Source organism: Furipterus horrens, unplaced genomic scaffold (genome assembly GCF_987537825.1).
Source record: "Furipterus horrens unplaced genomic scaffold, mFurHor1.1.pri manual_scaffold_3, whole genome shotgun sequence".
In the NCBI taxonomy this organism is placed as follows: Eukaryota; Metazoa; Chordata; class Mammalia; order Chiroptera; family Furipteridae; genus Furipterus; species Furipterus horrens.
Genome location: NW_028327173.1, coordinates 208,862,259 through 208,879,546, shown reverse-complemented (window position 1 = coordinate 208,879,546; position 17,288 = coordinate 208,862,259). Strand labels below are relative to the sequence as shown.

General features: G+C 55.0%; 1 protein-coding gene across 1 annotated transcript in view; it reads right to left on the bottom strand.

The window, feature by feature from the left end:
* Positions 1–12,969, bottom strand: part of CYP46A1 (cytochrome P450 family 46 subfamily A member 1) — a 29,166-nt gene extending 16,197 nt beyond the window's left edge. The window contains exons 1-4 of the mRNA XM_090272145.1: positions 12,749–12,969; positions 6,569–6,649; positions 5,960–6,041; positions 387–460 (exon numbers count right to left, since the gene is read on the bottom strand). Coding sequence (XP_090128271.1) covers positions 387–460; positions 5,960–6,041; positions 6,569–6,649; positions 12,749–12,870 — 359 coding nt within the window. The 5' untranslated portion in view covers positions 12,871–12,969. The remainder of the gene's footprint in view (positions 1–386; positions 461–5,959; positions 6,042–6,568; positions 6,650–12,748) is intronic.
* Positions 12,970–17,288: the final 4,319 nt, after the last annotated feature.

Below are 17,288 nucleotides of genomic sequence, written 5' to 3'. Positions count from 1 at the left end.
GTACGGGGTCACCTTTTGGGGTGATGGGAGTGTTCTGGGGCACGGGCTTCCCCACATTGAGAGGCCGGCTCTAAAAGCCACTGAGTTGTACCTCGAATGTGATCGAAATGGTGGCCTTTACGGTATGCGAATGAACCACGATAAAAATAGATGGAAAAGAAAGGGGGTGATCGGGTGCCCCAACCTCAGCAACCCCACATTCCCGCCTGCCACCGGAGAGAAAAGAGGAGGAGGAAGGTGCTAATGACAAGGGCAGTGTCCACGGGGCTGTGCTGTGTGTCTGGCAGCCAAGACCTTGGGCCCTCAGGCTACCCCAAGGCTCTGGAGCCCACGGGCCGTCTGCTCCCAGCCAGAGGCCTCCCGCGGGTCCCCTCCTTGCACCTTACCTCTCACCAAACACGGTCTGGATGGCATGGTACATCTTGGAGTCCTTGTTGTACTTGGTTGACATCAGGAACTTCTAAACACCCCCCCAAAAATAACATCAGCTTGTGTACCTGAGAGAGGCTGCAAAGACTCAGCAGTTCTGATTCTTGTGAAACATACCCGGAACAATCACCCCAAGCTGAGTACCAGCGACGCTGTGAACACTTCATACACGTGACCCCACTTAACTTAACCTCCAAAGTCCTGTTTTCAAGAACTAGCATCCCGTTCATGGATGAGGAGGGCGGGGCACAGAGGGGTGAAGTGATTGTCCCATGGCCCCACAGCTAGAGAGCAGTGGGGGGTCGGGGGCTCCTCTCTCTAACACCTGCAACTTGCCACCTTCCAAAGTGGCAAGAACAAGAAACGCCATGGCTTCTCTGAAATCACTACAACTCTGGGACACAGGAGAGACACTCAGCACAGATTCAGGGCTGTTGGTGCCAACCAAGCCATGGAAGTCTTGGAAGGCTTCCTGGAGGAAGGGTCAACTTCCTCACCAAGAGCTGGATGGTACAATAGTAACAACTAACAACCCTTGAGGCAGTATAGCCCAGGTGTTAGCAGTTTGGGCTGTGGAGTCAGCGGACTTGAATTTGAATCTGGGCCCAACATCCTCAGTCCACCTGGTGCTAACAACTCAATGACACTGGGTGAGTTAATCTCCCTCTGGGCCTCAGTTTCCTCATCTCACAAGACAGGAAAGACATTTGTTCTACACCACAGAGCTGAGAATGGCCTCTGGCACACAGCAGGTGCTCGTAAATGCCAGGCGCCCGTCAGCATCCTGGAGACCATTCACTGCCCAGTCAACCCTAAGGCACGGGGGGCACCTGTATGCTCATTTACATATAGATGAAGAAACCTGAGATTTAAAACTGATCTGAGGTCACACACATAGTAAATGGCTGCAGGATTTGGATCCAGACCATTTGCTGCGGGGGAGGGGAGCGACGACCCTGATCTAGGCCAGGGAAGCCAGGGTCACTTGGAGCACGCAGGCACAGGTGCATGGAGTGAGGAGGGGCTGGAGAGGTCTGGCTGGGGGTCACTGAGCTATGTCCTGTGGGTGTGGAAAATGGGAGGGGTATCTCTGCTGCGCATGAACCGAGGGGCTGCTGGTATCTGTGAGATTTGCTCCTGAGTGTCTAATATCAAATTTTCAGCTGAAAGGAACCCCCAGAAATGGGGGACTTGGAATCATGAGCCATATCCCAGGGACCCCACTCCCACCCAAACACCGGTGTTTGTAAGCCAAGCTCCGTCACCACCCCACTCCCAAAGGTTTCCTCTCCTGCACAGAGATGTGAGAGTGAAGGCCGCCTCCCAGGCCCCCCTCAAATGCCCCTGAGCACCCTGAGCTGGAGGAGGGAACCCTCCCACTGAGGTGCAGCTGCCTCAACACAGGCTCTGGCCAGGGGCCCCCACAGCCAGGGGTCCCCATGGCTGGCTCTCCCTGGGACTGGGGCCCTTTGATGGCCCAGTGAGCCTGGTTCTAGGACACACGGGATGCAAAGGGGGCACCCTCGGTACCTGCAGCCATCCCTGGTCGCCCCCACTGACGGCGTACTTGTGCCCGGAACTGCCAGGGACTTGCCCTCCTGCCATGAACCACCAGCAACTCGGGTAAAATATGTGAGGCGTCTGTTTTCAGACGCCAGGCAACAGGCAGTGTGGGCCTGTGGGTCTTGAGAGAAAGGAAAGGCGGGGAGACACGAGCTGCATAACCTGGGATCACTCCAGCTGCCTGTCTGGGGCCAATTTCAGGACAAAGACGCTAACAGAAGGAAGTCAGACGTAGCCCAGCAGCCTTTGCCAATGTGCCAGCCAGAGAGCAGAGTCCAGGCCGGAGAGGCTGGAACGTCGGGGCAGAGGCCCCGCGGGGAGGGTGCTGAGCCTAGGAAGGGCTCCTGTGTGGGAGTCTGCCGACAGACCCCTTGCGTCCTCAGGTAAATCCCAGTCTGTGTACGGGCAGGGTAAAACTCCACGAGATTGGGTGAAAACCAGCTCCTGGGATGGAGAACTACTGAGTAACTAACTACAGGCTGAACAATCCTCAGAACTTACATGGGCCAGAGTTAAACCTCAGACACAAGGCCTTATTAGCGGCCCCAGAAGGGTCACCCCATAGTCATGGGGCTAAACTAGCTTCACAGTAAAAGTCCGCTTTAGGACACCCCTACAAAAGCCTTCGAGCAAACCTGGAAAGGACCGAGCTGATCCGCAAGCACCTTTGCCATCTGCCAGAATGAAACCCAGCACTCTTTAAAGGGATAAAACAAAATCAGGCACTCAACAGTATACAGTTCACAATGTCCAGTGTGCAGCAGAAAATCACCAGATGTGCCAAAGAGCAGGAAATTCTGACCTATAACCAGGCCCAGAAATAATAGAAATAATCGGCTTCTCAGACAAAAACTTGAACACATTTATTAAAAATACTACAAATATGCTCAAGGAACCCACATATCCAAGAAGTTCAAAGAATCCTACATAGAACTGATAGAAAGAATTGTACATCAGGGCAGATCATAATGAAATTTCTGAAACCAGTGATAAAGAAAAATCTTAAAAGTAGACAGAGATAAAGTGGTATAATATTATGTGAGAATAGATTGATCTGAGTTAAAGATTATACTATAAACCCTAAGATAGACACAGAGAGAGAGAGAGAGAGCGAGCGCTGGCTGATAATACAATAGTAAAGATAAAATGAAGTACTTAAATATTATCCCAAAGAAGGCAAGAAAGGAGAAAAGGGGAACGAACAACACATGGGACAAACAGAAGACAAACAACATTGTGGCAGATTTAGACCTAGCCATATTAATAATTACATTAAATGTAAATGGCTTAAGACTCCACTTAAAAGGCAGAGATTGTCAGACTGTTTAAAACAGCAAGATCCAACGATATGCTTTCTGTAAGGAACCTGCTTTTAAACATAAAAACCCAGATAGGTGAAAAGTTGAAGAATAGAAAAGATACCCCAGGCAACACTAAGCATATGACAGCTGAAGGGGAGCAATAGCAGACAAAATATATCCTCTGAGACAGAATGTCACACCAAAGTAAACAGGGACATTTCTAAACATGAAGGGATCAACTCCTCACAACAACGTAACAGTGATAAATGTGTACACACCTGATAATACAACTTCAAAATGCACGAAGAAAAACTGATAGAACTGAAAGTCAAAACAGACCAACTCAAGACTGTGGCTGGAGAGTTCAACACTCCTCTCTCAGAAAACTGCTAGCCCAGGTAGGCAAAAAAAATTATTCAGGACCTAGAAGGTTACAGTAACGCTATCAACCAACTTGACTCGATTGATATTTCTATTCTCCCCCCAACACTGATAGTTCTAAAACACTCTACTCACAAGTTACAGAATATACATCCTTTTTAAGTGCTCATGTGCATACATAAAAATAGACCACGTGCTAGGTCAGAAAAAAAAGCTGCTCTTAGTTTAAAAGGATTGAAATCATGAACAGTATTTTCTCTGACCCTACAGAATTAAATTAGAAATCAATGACGGAAAAATATCTGGAAAAATCTCATGATATTTAGAAATTTAATAATACACATTTAAATAATCCAGGGTCCAAAGAAGAAATCATAAGGGAAGTGAGAAATTATTTTAATCTGAATGAAAATAAAACCACAACATATTGAAATGTGTGCTACATTTGTGCTAACATAGTGCTTATGGGAAGTGTATAGCTTTAAACACTTATATGAGGAAACAAAGTCTAAAATCAATGATCTAAGTTCTCACCTTGAAATAGCAGAACAAGAGCCAGTCAGCTCAAAGTGAGCAGAGGAAGGGAATGACAAAGGGCAGACGTCAACAAACTAGAAAACAGACAAACCATGGAGAAAACCAAAAGCTGGTTCTTCGAAAAGATGAAGAAGACTGATAAGCCTCTCGCTAGCCTGGTAAAGAAGAGAAAACCCGCGTTTCTCCTCTCAGGAAGGAAAGGGGACATCACACACACCTGGCCCCTGGTAGACATTAAAAAGGTAATAAATAAATATTGTGGGCAACTTTATACCGATAGTTTAAACAATTTAAAAAGAAATAGGCAAATTCCTTGAGAGGCACCAAACTAAAAAATAAAAATAGAGAATTTGGATGGCCACATATCAATGAAAGAAACTGAATGTGTAATTAAGACAAAACAAAGAACGCTCCCCTAAAAAAAAAAGAAAAAAGAAAAGAAAAACAAAAACAAGAAGCCAGGCCCAAATGGCTTCCCCAGCGAATTCTATCAAACAGTAAAGGAAGAAATAACACCACTCCTATTGAAACTCATAAAACCGAGGAAAGGGATCATTTCCCAACTCATCTTACGAGGCCTGTTAACCTGGTACCAAAACCTGACAAAGGTGTTATAAGAAAAGAATAACGTGAAAAACAAAAATTCTTAATAAAAGATGAGCGAATGGTACCGTGGCCAGGAATGCAAGGCTGGTTTAACACTTGACTGTTTACCGATGTAATTCAAGCATGAACTTCAATTTCTTTTCTCACTGAGCATCATGGGGTGTCTGTCTCTGGATTTTGGTAGCACTCAGTAAAAAGCCTCAAACTGTCTGTATTTGAAATTACACCTTCTAAAACAAAATCATTTGTAACATTCTGTGCAAAACACCCTAAGTTTCACCTTGTCCCCCGATCTGAACCCTGAGTTGTACCTGATCCCTCTTCCTGCTGCCACAGCCGCCCTCGCTCCATCGCGCGCCCCCTTGTGGACGACAGCACCACCATTTATTGAGCGACTGCTGTGCCCAGGCACGGACTGGGGGACTCGGATACGTTATTTCAGCTCTGTTCTCACAACGCGTGTAAGAAAGGCCTCATCCCTGTTCTATAGGCAAGGAAACCGAGGCCCAGTGCGAGGAAGGAACTTGTCCAGGTCCCCCGCAGCCTGGTGGCAGCAGAGCCCCGATGTGAGCCCCGTTCTGTTAACTCCAAAGCAGATGACCTGATGGCCGCTATTAGTACCTACACGGCAGACAGCATCCCGCACACGGCGCAGACCAATCTCCTCGCCTCTAAAACGGGGGCGAGTGAGAGTTCCTACTCTTACTGGATCAAACGGGTTAATCATTGGAAAGTACAGAGAACAGTGCATGACCCATAGCACACACTGCTCAAGTAGCCTTTGTCCCTTTGTTGGTTAAATCAATCGATCAATGTTTAATTTGCATCACGGCCCTGGGAGAGGGGTTAGTTCTGTCCGCAGTGCGTCACTGAGGCTGCGAGGTGAACTATCTACACACTGGGCAGCAAATGGGCCACCCGGCAGAGCCCCCGCTCACCGCCCACATCAAACAGCCCCGCCCCTGGGTGCCCACTGAACGGTGGGTGGCTGGAAAGATACCATTCCCTTCTGGGTCCTCAGGAAACCAGCCCAAATGCACGTCACTCTGGAACATTCCTCCCACAGTTCCCAGGGCCACGTCTTGCACACCAAGCCAAGGGAAGGGGAGGCCCATCTCCATGGAAACCACTCTGTTTCCTACCTTGACAGACTCCGGGCTTGTGACGATGACTGAGGTTTTGTGGAAGACATTGACCCGCACGACAGGCCCGTACTTCTTAGCCCTGGAAGCCAAAGTGACCCAAAGGAAGCTGTCAGTTACCAGAGACGTGAATGTCACCAGCCCAGGTGCAGCAGGAAGAACAGGGTGTCCCATCCCGGGAGGGGCTCACTGCGGGCTTGGGGCCAGGCTCTGCCCTGGGGTGGGCTCACTACTGGGTCACGTCCCCCACTGGGCCTCAGTTTCCACATCCACAAAATGGGGTTGCTACCCTCCTCCTTGGCCCCAAAGGTTGTCCTGGGAATCGAGTAATAGCATGTCTTTGAAAATGCTTTGAAAAGTGTAAAGCGCCACCCCAGACAATGGCTCTTATCTAGTCACAGCCCTCACCCAGGTTACAGACGAGGAAACTGAGGCTCGGAAAGCTTCTGATGGCTGATCTAAGGTCATGGGGTTGGCAAAAGGCAGAGTCTGCCTCTCTACTCAGGGGAGGACCTGCTGGAGGTGGGAGTGACCTGGGCAGGGGGGTGTGTGCTGGCCCCGGGGGACCTAGACTGGAGTAAAGGCAACAAATGACAAGTTAGGACCCACCAGTCCAAAAACACATCTTGGAGCACGCGGCCACAAACCTCGTCCTTTCTCCAAAAGTAGGGAAGGTGTCCTAGAAGGAAACTAGAAGACATGGGAAACAGTAAGACCACCACGAGCCACCGCTGACCGGTGCCCCGTCCCCCACACAGCCCTGTGGGCTTGGCGTTGTCAGACCCATTTCACAGATGGGAGGACTGAGGCGTGCGGAGCTGCAGCACCGGCTCAGGGCCACCAGGCAGGACACAAACCTGGGTCTGACTGGCTCCAGAGGCTCCTTGGAGAGGAGATGCAGAGAAACAAAACCACCTCCCTGGGGCGGAGGTCAGGGGCTGGCAGTCAATAACATTTTGTGGCATTTCCTTCAGACAGTCATCGAACACTTTCCAGATGCTGGTGCCATGCAAAGTCCCACCCCACCTGACCTCCCACCCCACCTGGAGGTGGCACAGCTGAGGCCGGACAGGTGAGGTCACCTGTCCACAGCTGTGTGGTTGGTCCCAGGATGCCCCATAGATCCCAGGAGATGGATGGGGTTACGTCAAGTCTGCAGCGTGATCACTGAACTGTAAATAAGCCTTTTGGTGTCACCTTGAGGCACATTCCAAGGGACTCATGACCTCCTGTCCCCTCTATGACTCTATTCCAGTCAAGCTCACTTATTATAGTATCTAGAAAACCAAACGACAATTGGGATTTTCTGAGTCGGTGAACTCATTCTCCGAGGGGGAGATATAGGAGATAAATAAATAAGTAAATATGAAGTCAGAGGGTGAGCAAGAGAGCTGGGAATGGACGTGGGGGTGTATTTTATACAGGCAGGTCAGGGGATGTCCCTCTCTGAAGGTGTCATGTGAACTGTAAGAAGTGAGGGACTTGGCCAAGCAGGTGTCTGGGGGAAGAGCATTTGCGGCAGAGAGAACGGCAGGTGCAAAGATCCTGAGGTGGGAGTATGCTTGGTAAATTCATGGAAGGCAGTGTGTTGAGACCAGCATGCTTAAGGGGACTGTGGTACAGGGTGGGATCATCAGGTGGGACAGATGTGGACAGCCCTGTGGGCTGCTGCCCACACTTTGGCTTTGCCCTCAGTGAAGCGGGGGCTGCTGCTGGGTTTTGAGCAGAACAGACAGGATCTGACCAATTGTTTTGGCGGCTGCAGAGCTGGAAGTAAAGGGGGTGAGGAGGGCTCAGGGAGCAGAAGCAGGGGTAGAGCTGTGATTTCATATTACCAGTCTAGTGATCAAGATTATACATTCTGTAACAAAGTGTGTCATTAACCCTGTCCTTCCAACCCACTCTATACTTGCCCTGTGGCCAAGTTCGCCACACAGGTGAGCCACCTGTTCCCTGAACGAGGTGCGCTGACGCGGGCAGCGAGCCGCTGGCGTCTGGCTGCTGTGCATCACAGGGGCCCAGGCAGGAGCCGCGTGACTCCATTTCAGCCCCGCCCCTTATTTGCAACCCCTTTCTCAGGAGAAGCTGCACACCTGCACCCCCCAACACCAGCAAGTCCCCCCTCCCGAGTCCCCACCGACTCCCTGCGAGAACTGCTGCCCTGGGCACTGATGGGGAGATGGTGTCGCAGGCACAAGCTCGCCATCTACTCAGGTGGCCGGCACCTAAGGTAAAGCCACGTTCCTTCTCACCAGCACCTGTCCCACGAGTTTGGCTTTTGTGGCAGCAGGAAGCAGTGGGGCTGGGAGGTCGTTTTCTGGTTTCAGGGGCCCCAGCGAAGGGCTGTGATGGGGATGAGGGCTGGGGCCCGGGGCGGTGACAAGAAGTCCTATTCCGAATGTGTGCTGAAGATGAAGCCAACGGGACTTTCTGACTGTTTGGACGTGCCAAGTGAGACAGGTGTCAAGGATGACCCAAGCCACTGGGAGGATGGAGGGGGCTGCCATTTGCTAAGGTGAGCAGGACTGAGAAGGGGCTTTTTGGGGGCAGCAGGCCTGTCACCCACCGCCGGCCCATGTCCATGTGGGTGGGCCAGGCCTGAGACTGCCAGCTCTCAGGCTCTGCCTGCAGGAGGGGCAGCTGGAAGCTCCAGCTCAACACCCGCCAGAGCAGCCCTCGGTCCCCCAGTGACCCTGCCCCCTCCATCCTGGTGGGGCAGCTGTGGGCCACTGGGTCCCAGATTCCCCAGGGGGTTGCACACAAGGCTCAAGGACAGGCAGCAAAGACAATCCGCCAGGAGACTGAGCAGGAGACGTGGGGAGAGCCAGAGAGGCTTCAAGGAGGCGGCAGGTATCTGTCTGCCCCAGGCACGCTGGGGAGCGGCGCTGACCATGTGGAGGTCATTGGGACTCTGACCAAAGCAGGTTGGGTGGGGAGGTGGGGGCCAGAGCCCAACCTGGTGGTCGGTTCAAGAGAGAACAAGAGGGAGGACCAGGGGCTCAGAGACAGACAGGCTTCTTGGAGGGTTTGCAGTGGGGGTGCAGAGACAGGGGACAGCCGTTGGAGGAATGAGATCAGGAAGCAAAGGGCTGGTTTTAACAGCCTGTTATATAAAAACGGGAAGGATGCAGAAGAGAAGGAAAGCTGATGATGCAGGAGAGGGGCCAGTGGGCCGCGGGGGCAGCCGTCCTTGGCCAGGAGCCCCTCATCCCAGCGGGAAGGGGAGGGTGAGTGGGCCCACTGCAGGCAAGGGGGTGGCTGTGGCAGCAGAACCCTGAAAGGAAGTTCTCTCAGCAGATCCGTTTGCTCTGGGAAGTAGGAGGAAGAAGAAAGGCAGAGAGTGCTCATGGAGGGGGTGGAGGGGGCGTGCCGGGTTGGAGACCAGCAGGAAGGCTGGGGAGCGCGGAGCAGATGCGCGGGAGGAAGGGCGGGGGGCAGCTGAGGCCTTGAACTTAAACCACCCCACCTGCAGGAAGATGGACCGTGGACATCACACATCTGTATTTCCAGAACCATCTAGTTTCCATGGTCACTCCCCAAGGCTGCTCATATTCAGGAAAATGTTCTGTTTCGAATCACCTGAGTAAGAACAGTCTGTAACTGCCTTACCATCCCTGGCCAATCTGAGGTCCTCTGCCCTAGCCGCCCCCTCGGGAGGAAGATGCGTGACACCTCGAGGACAAGGGCACTGGTATGGCGAGGTCTCCCCTGCCAGGCGAGAATGGGAAGGAAAGCCTGACCCCTCCAGCTGCTGCGTGGGGCGGTGGGGAGGCAAAGGCAGGGCCAGAGGGCATGGTGAGGAATACGCAGGTAAGGGTGAGGGGGTGGCAGAACACTGGGACTAAAGGACAGACAGAGGCCCACCTGGCATGCCCCTGGTGGTGGGCTGACAGTGGCAGGGCAGCCCCGGGGAGAAGGGGAGGCAAGAATTCCCCTCCTGGCCAGTCCCCAGAACGCGCAGTGGGGGCCCAAAGTTTCCTGCGGACAGTCGCTGGAGCAGAGGTCATCTGGAGAGCCCAGAGGGATGAAGGGAGGGTCCCCCACTAGGAGTGAGGGTGAGGGTCTGTGGCTGTACCAGAGGGACGGGGCGGTGAGTGCTGAGCTGGGCACCCAAAGCCCAGCAGTGAGTGCCCACCATCACTAGGGACCACCCGGCAGCTTATTAAACAGCAGCTTGGCAAGTAGGAGTGGGAGGAGAGAACCAGCACTGCCCAGGAGCCAAACTTAAAAACTTATTGCAAGAGAAATAAATGCTGGGGGAGAGGGACTTTTCACTGTCAAATTCACACTCACCCCACCCCCACACTCCCAGGGGACTGGAGGCTGATGAGAAAGTTTAGAGCAGTGGCAGAGAACTAAAGAAGCTACAAGTGTTTGTGTGGGACCTGAACGTGGGGTCTGAGTTTTCAGCTATTACACGGATCAGTGCAGTAGGATGTTGTTCGTAATAAGAACACAGAGGTGGGGCACTCAAGGAGGGCAACCTGGAGGAGAGGGCATTCTGGTGACTCCTGCAGAATAAGGAGGATAAAGGGCCAGAGGGGTCCTTGCCTGCAAGCTGGTAAAGCCCTGAAACATCAAGGGGCAAATGCCACTCCTGGATCCTCAGTACATTGATTTCTTGTCAACCAGGGCATTGCCACAGTCATGGGCTGGGGAACCAGGCTTTGAATGCCAAAGCACCTGATTTGTGCTAGAAGAAGTTTCAGAACTTCCATTTGGTGTGGTTTTATATTTGACCACCAACCAATCTTTAATCCAAAATCTTTTTGCCCATGCCCTGTTCGGTTCATCATTATATTCAGCCTCCTCCCGCTCCTGGGGCCGCCCCCACACACACCTGTAGGCTACATGTAGACTCTGTGGGATGAGATTTGAGGGAGAATTCAGGCCTTAAAAAGGAAAGAAGCGTGGACACATGCTACTCCATGGATGACCCTTGAAAGCATGCTAAGTGCAAGAAGCCAGACACAAAAGACCACATACTGTGTGACTCCATGTCTATGAAATGTCCAGAAGGGGCAAATCTATGGAGACAGAGAACACATGAGTGGTTGCCTGGAGCTGGGGGTTGAGGGGAGATGCATGACAGCCCATGGGCGTGGGGTCTCTTTTAGGGGTGATGAAACCCTAGTGGCGATGGTGCGGTTTAGAAGGGCCTGGGGGGGGGGGGAGCAATGAGGAGAGGGGCAGAGCAAGACTTGATTTAAGTCCTGCTTTCTCCAGACACAGAGGTGGACCAGATCGGTCATGCTCGAAGAACATGGCTTTCAGAGAAGGCCAAGTCACGCTGAGACCCACCGGGACAAGCAATTTGGAAACCTGAAAGGGTGGCAGTATACCTAAGAGAGCTTGCAGGAGATTACCAGCGGCCGCCTGGGATCACTTACTGAGCACCTACTGTGCGCCTACCAGGCACTGCTGTGCTAGACGCGGCCGACACAGCAGTGAACGAGACCGGTGGGCCCATGGGTGGGCCCATGGGAGAGACAGACGCTTAACAAGAGGTTGCACAAAGAAGGAGTTCCCCAATGGCCCTGAGGGTGGAAAGACAGAGCTGCTACAAAAGGGAAAAAGGGTGGGGAAGACCCCAGGGTGGGAGAGGGCGCCTGGGGGGACAGAGAGCTAGCAGGGAGAGACAGCTCCCTCCCTCCATCACCAGCTACAGCGCTCCTTCCCAAACCCGCCACACAGGAAATCGGGCTTCGAATACCAGGGCACCTGCCTTGTGCTGAAGGTGGGTGCCTTCCAGAATGTTCAGGTCCTCGGGTTTTAAAAAGTTATCTAATACCATTGTTTATTCATTCATTCAACAAATATTTATTGAGCATCCGCAACGTGCCAGGTGTTAGGGATACGCAACCAACACAGCGACCCTGCCCTCCCGGGGCTCACATTCTAACGGGAAGACAGGCAACAGGTGAGCTGACAGTCAACAGGTGAACTTCACTGGGGATGGCCCCACGGGGAGTTTGGGGCTAGGAGACTTTACACAGGCTGGATGGGAAAGGAGCGCGGAAGGAGTCAGCGGGGGGAGGGGAGGGCGCAGACTGCCTGGGGCGGCCCGGAGCACCGAGGGGAAAGGGACCCGCAGGGGCAGGCTCTGACAGCTCAGCTGCCAGGGGTCTTGCTGGCCACGGAAGGGACCTAACTGAGAATTAGATTTAGCTCTAACGCGACGGGAAGCCTTTGGAGCACAGTTTGATTTAAGCACATCTGATTTAAGCTTCAGAAAGGGAAGTTTCTGGCGGGGGAGGTAAGTTGGGTGGGATGGGGGCCAGGGATGGAATGGAAGTACCGAGGAGAAGACAAACAGGATACACCAGGACAGAAATACAGAGGACAAGGTGACCAAGTACAGTGCGTCCCAGTCGGGCTGAGCGGCCCCGTCCAAGTGCCCCAAGTGAACGGCGCTCACTTTAGAGCCAGGCGGACCTGGGTTTAAATCTAGGCGTACCGACGGTGTGACCTTGGGCAGGTGACTTTGCCTCTGCGCGCCTCAGTCTCCCCGTCTGAACGATGGGGTAACAATAGCGCCTACCTAACAGGGTTGTCGCTGCCATCAGGTTTGTGGGGCCCAGCAGAGCGCGGTGGGCGCCCAGCAGCTGAGGCGACTGTGAGTAATTTGTTACTAAGAATAGTTAGCGCCCCTCTCCCCACCGCCGTCTCCATGCCGGCGCGCGCAAAGGCGAGGCTGGACCCCCGACCTCGACTCCCGGTTTGGACGCGGTCCCCCGACCCCCCCATTCGAGCGCCCCATCCATGCCCCCGCCCCCACCCCCCGCTCACCTGGGCCGCGGAGGCCCGGGGATGTGCTCGTAGCGGCTGCGAGCGCGGTGCACGAAGGTGCAGCAGAGGCCGAAGGCGACCAGGGCGGCGCTGCCGAGCAGCAGCAGCAGCCCGGGGCTCATGGCTCCCGGGCAGGCCAGGCCGGGGTCAGGGCCGGGCACCGAGGGGGTGGGAGGCCGCGAGCCGACTCAGCTGTCAGCGCCGCGCGCCGCGCGCCGCCTCGGCCCCAGGCCCCGCGCGACCCAGCACCGCCCCCGCCGCTCGGCTCCGCCCCCGCCTGCTTCGACCCCTCCCAGGGCGCTCCATCCCCGCCAACCACGTCTCCGCCTCCGGCTCCATTCTCGGGGCCCGCCCCGCCAACCTTAAAATGATCCGCCCCGCCCCTCCTAAAGCTCCGCCCCTATATGAATAAGGCCCCAACCCAGGTCCCGCCCAGAGTTTGTGGTCTTCACCAATCACAACTTCGCTTCTGGCTCAGACCTCCAAGGCCACGCCCCCTACACCTCCCCAGGCTCCGCCCTCAGCCCTCATGCTCTAACCCAAGAGAAGCTCCGCCCAGAACGCGTTGTCCCTGGCAACCCTAATTCCTCCGCGCTTGCTGTCCTGGCGGCGGCGCTAACTCCTGCTGGCTGGTTCCGCCTTCTTTGGCGCCTCCAAATAGCGTTTCTCCGTGCGCGGTCCTAGGTCCCTTCCTTATTCCCTAAGCCCTTCCTGGCAACCCCATCCCAGCCTCCGAGTTCCTGTATCACGCCGACCGTTCCCAGCCCTCTCCTTGGAACCCTCAACCCCCCAAAGCTGGTTTCCCCTGCTCGGCTTGTCCACACCTAGCGCGCTCGGTCTTCCAGCGGGGCTCGGGGGGCAAGTGACCGAAACCTCGCGGACACGAATGAAGAGTGCACTGCTGGGTCTGAGGTCCTCTCCCGGAGTCTCACGGCTTCTGGAATCTCCCAGATCCAGGGAAGTCGAGTCGGAGGCGTCGGCGCGAGTCCCAGGGACCTGGACTTCGAGAGGCTGAACATCTGCATATGGAAGGTCGCCGTCAAGGGAGATGACCGGCGTGGCCAAGGGGTATTTTTGAGCTATAATGACCAAGACTTCCCTTCCTTTTCCATACCCATCAGTCCTGAACTGCTCTGGCCGTGGTCTGGGCCCCATGCGAGGCAGGCATGGAGCAGCCTCAGGATCAATTGTGAGTGGGAGCCTGTCCAGCTAGAGCTAATGAGGGGAGTGGCGGGCTTTCGTTCGTATTCTCTGGTGCACACACGGGCCCACACCAGTGACCTCTGGCGAAATGTGACCATGGTGCAACCTGGTATTGCTGTCAACAGAGCACTCCCGTCCCCTCCCCCTGGCCGCCTCATCTGATCCGCCCAGCTCCCCTGTGATCAGGCGGAGAGGGAAGAACCGGCAGGTACATCAAGGCTGAAGCCTTTACCTGGGCGGGCAACGCTGCGAGCCACCGGCAGAGAGCGCCGCTGGGAAGCACGTGGCCACCCACCTGCCTCTTCCCGGGGAGGAACACCTGCAATGTAGCACCGCTGACCTCATGTGACCATCAAGCACTTGAAGCGTGGCTTAGTCCAAACTGAGACATGCTGTGTGTAAAATACAGGCCGGGCCACATCGATTTCATACAGAAAGAGTGTAAATTTAATTGATGTTTTTTATACCCATTACCTGTTAAAATGATAATTTCTGAATATGAGTTAGATATTATTAAACTTAATGTCACCTGTATCTTTTCACTTGTATAACGGGGCTACCAGAAAAATAGAAATGACCTATGTGGCTCGTATTACATTTCTGCATTTCTGCTGGACAGCAGTAGGTATAGACAACTGTTCTCCAAGTGTGGCCCCCAGGCCGGCACAGCAGCCTCACCTGGCGTCACAATGCAGATTCTCAGCCCCACTGAGACTTACTGGGTCAAAAACCCTGCTAGGGCCTGGCAACTAGTGTCTTAAGCAGCCCTGCAGGTGATTCAGCTTAAATTCGAGAATCACCAGTTTGAAACCACACAGGAAGTGGTTTCCCAGCAGGAATTGTGGGGGGAGATGCAGGCAGAAGAGGTGGCCCTGAGGTGGCTGTCCGCACTTGAGGGGCCTGGCAGGGGACAGGTAGCCCAGGGAAGGAGGAGGATCAGACTCTGGGGAATGAGGCTTGGTTCAAAGCTGCCTCACCCTCTGAACGTGGGACCCAAGACTAATTACGTGGCCACCTTGGGGTGGGGTGGGGTCTGCCCCCTCATCTGGACGAGAGGGATGATGATGCCACACCTTTCGGGGCCATGGTAAGGATTAAATAGTGAAGAACAGGTAAAACTTTTAGAACACTTGTCTAGCGTGTAGTGACGCTCAACAAATGTCAGCTAGCCAACCTTACAGCCCAGTTTAGGAGCAGTGAGTCTGTCGTCAATTTCCGTCTCAGGAGTCAGGCCACAGCCCAAGCCTTGTTTGGAGCCTTGGAGGGGGCGGGGGGCAGGCAGGGGAGGAGCTCGCTGCCCGGAGGACTGGCAGGCTGAGGCCAGCACTGTCCAGAGAAGAGGAGGAGCCTGGACTCCCCCAGTCACCCCAACAGCAGCAGTGATGCTCAGGGCCCCAGCTGAGGGCTGGCCCACTCCTCTCCACCACTTGGGAAAGGCGCCAAGGACCCCAGAGGGTGGCCTCAGGCTGTTGGAGCTGAGATACCCCCATCATTTCTGCCCCATATCCCAGGCCCCATCTTGTGACATCACTGCCCCCAGGCCTTGAAATGAAGAGGGGAGCTCAGCAGTGTGGGGGCGGGGGCATGGAGGAACCCAGGAAGAGGGGGCAGAGGCTGCTGGGGCATGCCTGCTAGCTCTGGGCCAGAGGGAACAACAGCTCTGGTCTCCCCGATGGGTAGGCCACAGTGCTGCCCTGCTCTGAGAGCCTAGAGGACCATGCACCTGCCTGGGCTCTAGTCTCTGCTCAGCCCGTTGTGGCCACAGGCCCAGAAAGAGCCTCCCAGGAGTGTCCTCATCTGTAGTGAGGAGTCTGGGCTGGATAGACGGCAGGGGCCTCCCAGCTTCCTGGTGCTGCTCAGAACTTCCCTGTGTCCTGGGAAAGTGCCCGGTCAACCACCCCGGGGCTGTGGAATGACACACAGCCACCCCCCGGGCAGGAGGCACCCACAGGGGTCTCCATCAGATGCTCCCCAGCCAGACCAGCAGCCCCCAGCGGGCACCTCACTGGGCCAAGCCGCACCTTTCCTGGGCACAGCAATGCTTTCTCGGGAGTACGGTGGGTAGGGACTGGCAGGCCCTAGGGCTAGGCCGCTGGTGTTCAAGTTTGGTTCCTCCTTTCCCCAACTGGGTGCCCTCAATTAAGGTGTTTAATCTCTGTGCGCCATAGTTTCCCCACCTATAAAAGGGAGAAGGAGGCTGTTCTGAGGACGAAATGAGGTCACACACACTGTGCAGTCTTACAACGGTGACCAGCACCGAGACCGCGCGCCATGGCAGGGCTCATCGAGGTTTCCACGAGGGTCTCAACAGGGCCAGAGGAGCTGCAAGCGCCCGGGGCCCAGACACCCTGCTCAGGGCAGAGGCAGGAGCCGGAGATGGGGACCCTGCAGCTTCTTCCTGCAGCCAGGCCTCGACACTCAGTGAGCAGAGCTGCACAGAGCCGCCTCCTCACGGCCCCTAGTACCTAACCCCACTGAGAATCACACAGGCTGGGCTGCCCCACCCAGAGCCTCTGCAATCCCCGACGGGAGCTCTCTCCTCTCATCACTGCCAGTGACCACCTGCTTACTGATGCTGCCCACCCCGCCCATCAGGGGCTCCTCCACAGGCCTGGCGTGCGCCAGGACCAAGGCCCTCAGAGGGCAGAGAAACTTCTGCCTGTGAGCAGAGGGAGCCCGCAGGCCCAGTCCCCACCCGCAACACCCCAGCTCCCAGGCAGGCATGGGTCAGAGAGAAGAGGCAGGAAGGGGTTGTAAACAGTCATGTTGTTGGCACAGCCTTGGTGACAAAGCATCAGTAGTCTTGCTGGGCCCGTGGCCCAGGGGGCCCTGGGGTGGGGCTGGAGGAACAGGAGGGTTCCCTGGGATTTCACTGAGCCGGACTGGGCTTGCAGATGGCACAGGCGGCCCTGAAAGGAGAGAGGCTTGAAGTCCCCCCACTCACCAAGGGCCCCTGGTACTGGGAGTGGCTGGGTGGCTTCTATCCTGAGGAGCAGGGAAGGGTCAGGCCTTAGGACTGGTGTCCCTGCACATGCCCCCCCATCCAGAGCACCCACGTGGGTCCACCAAAATGATGAGGTCCAAGATGACCAGGAGGCTTCTCCCAGAGGTCATCCAGGGCTGCCCCCGTCACCGCCCCCCCCAGCCAGCCCTCCCCAGGCCCTTGCTTCCTCCCAGGCAGCCGGACCCTCACTAGGGCAGCCATGGCCCAGGGGTCACCCTGAACCCATCAGTCTGATGACTTCTCTTCGTCCCTCTGCATGCTTTCTGTTCCCTTCAGCACCTCTCACTGCTGAGCCACCGGTCCGTGTTCTTTGGCCATATTCCTCAGCTGGCT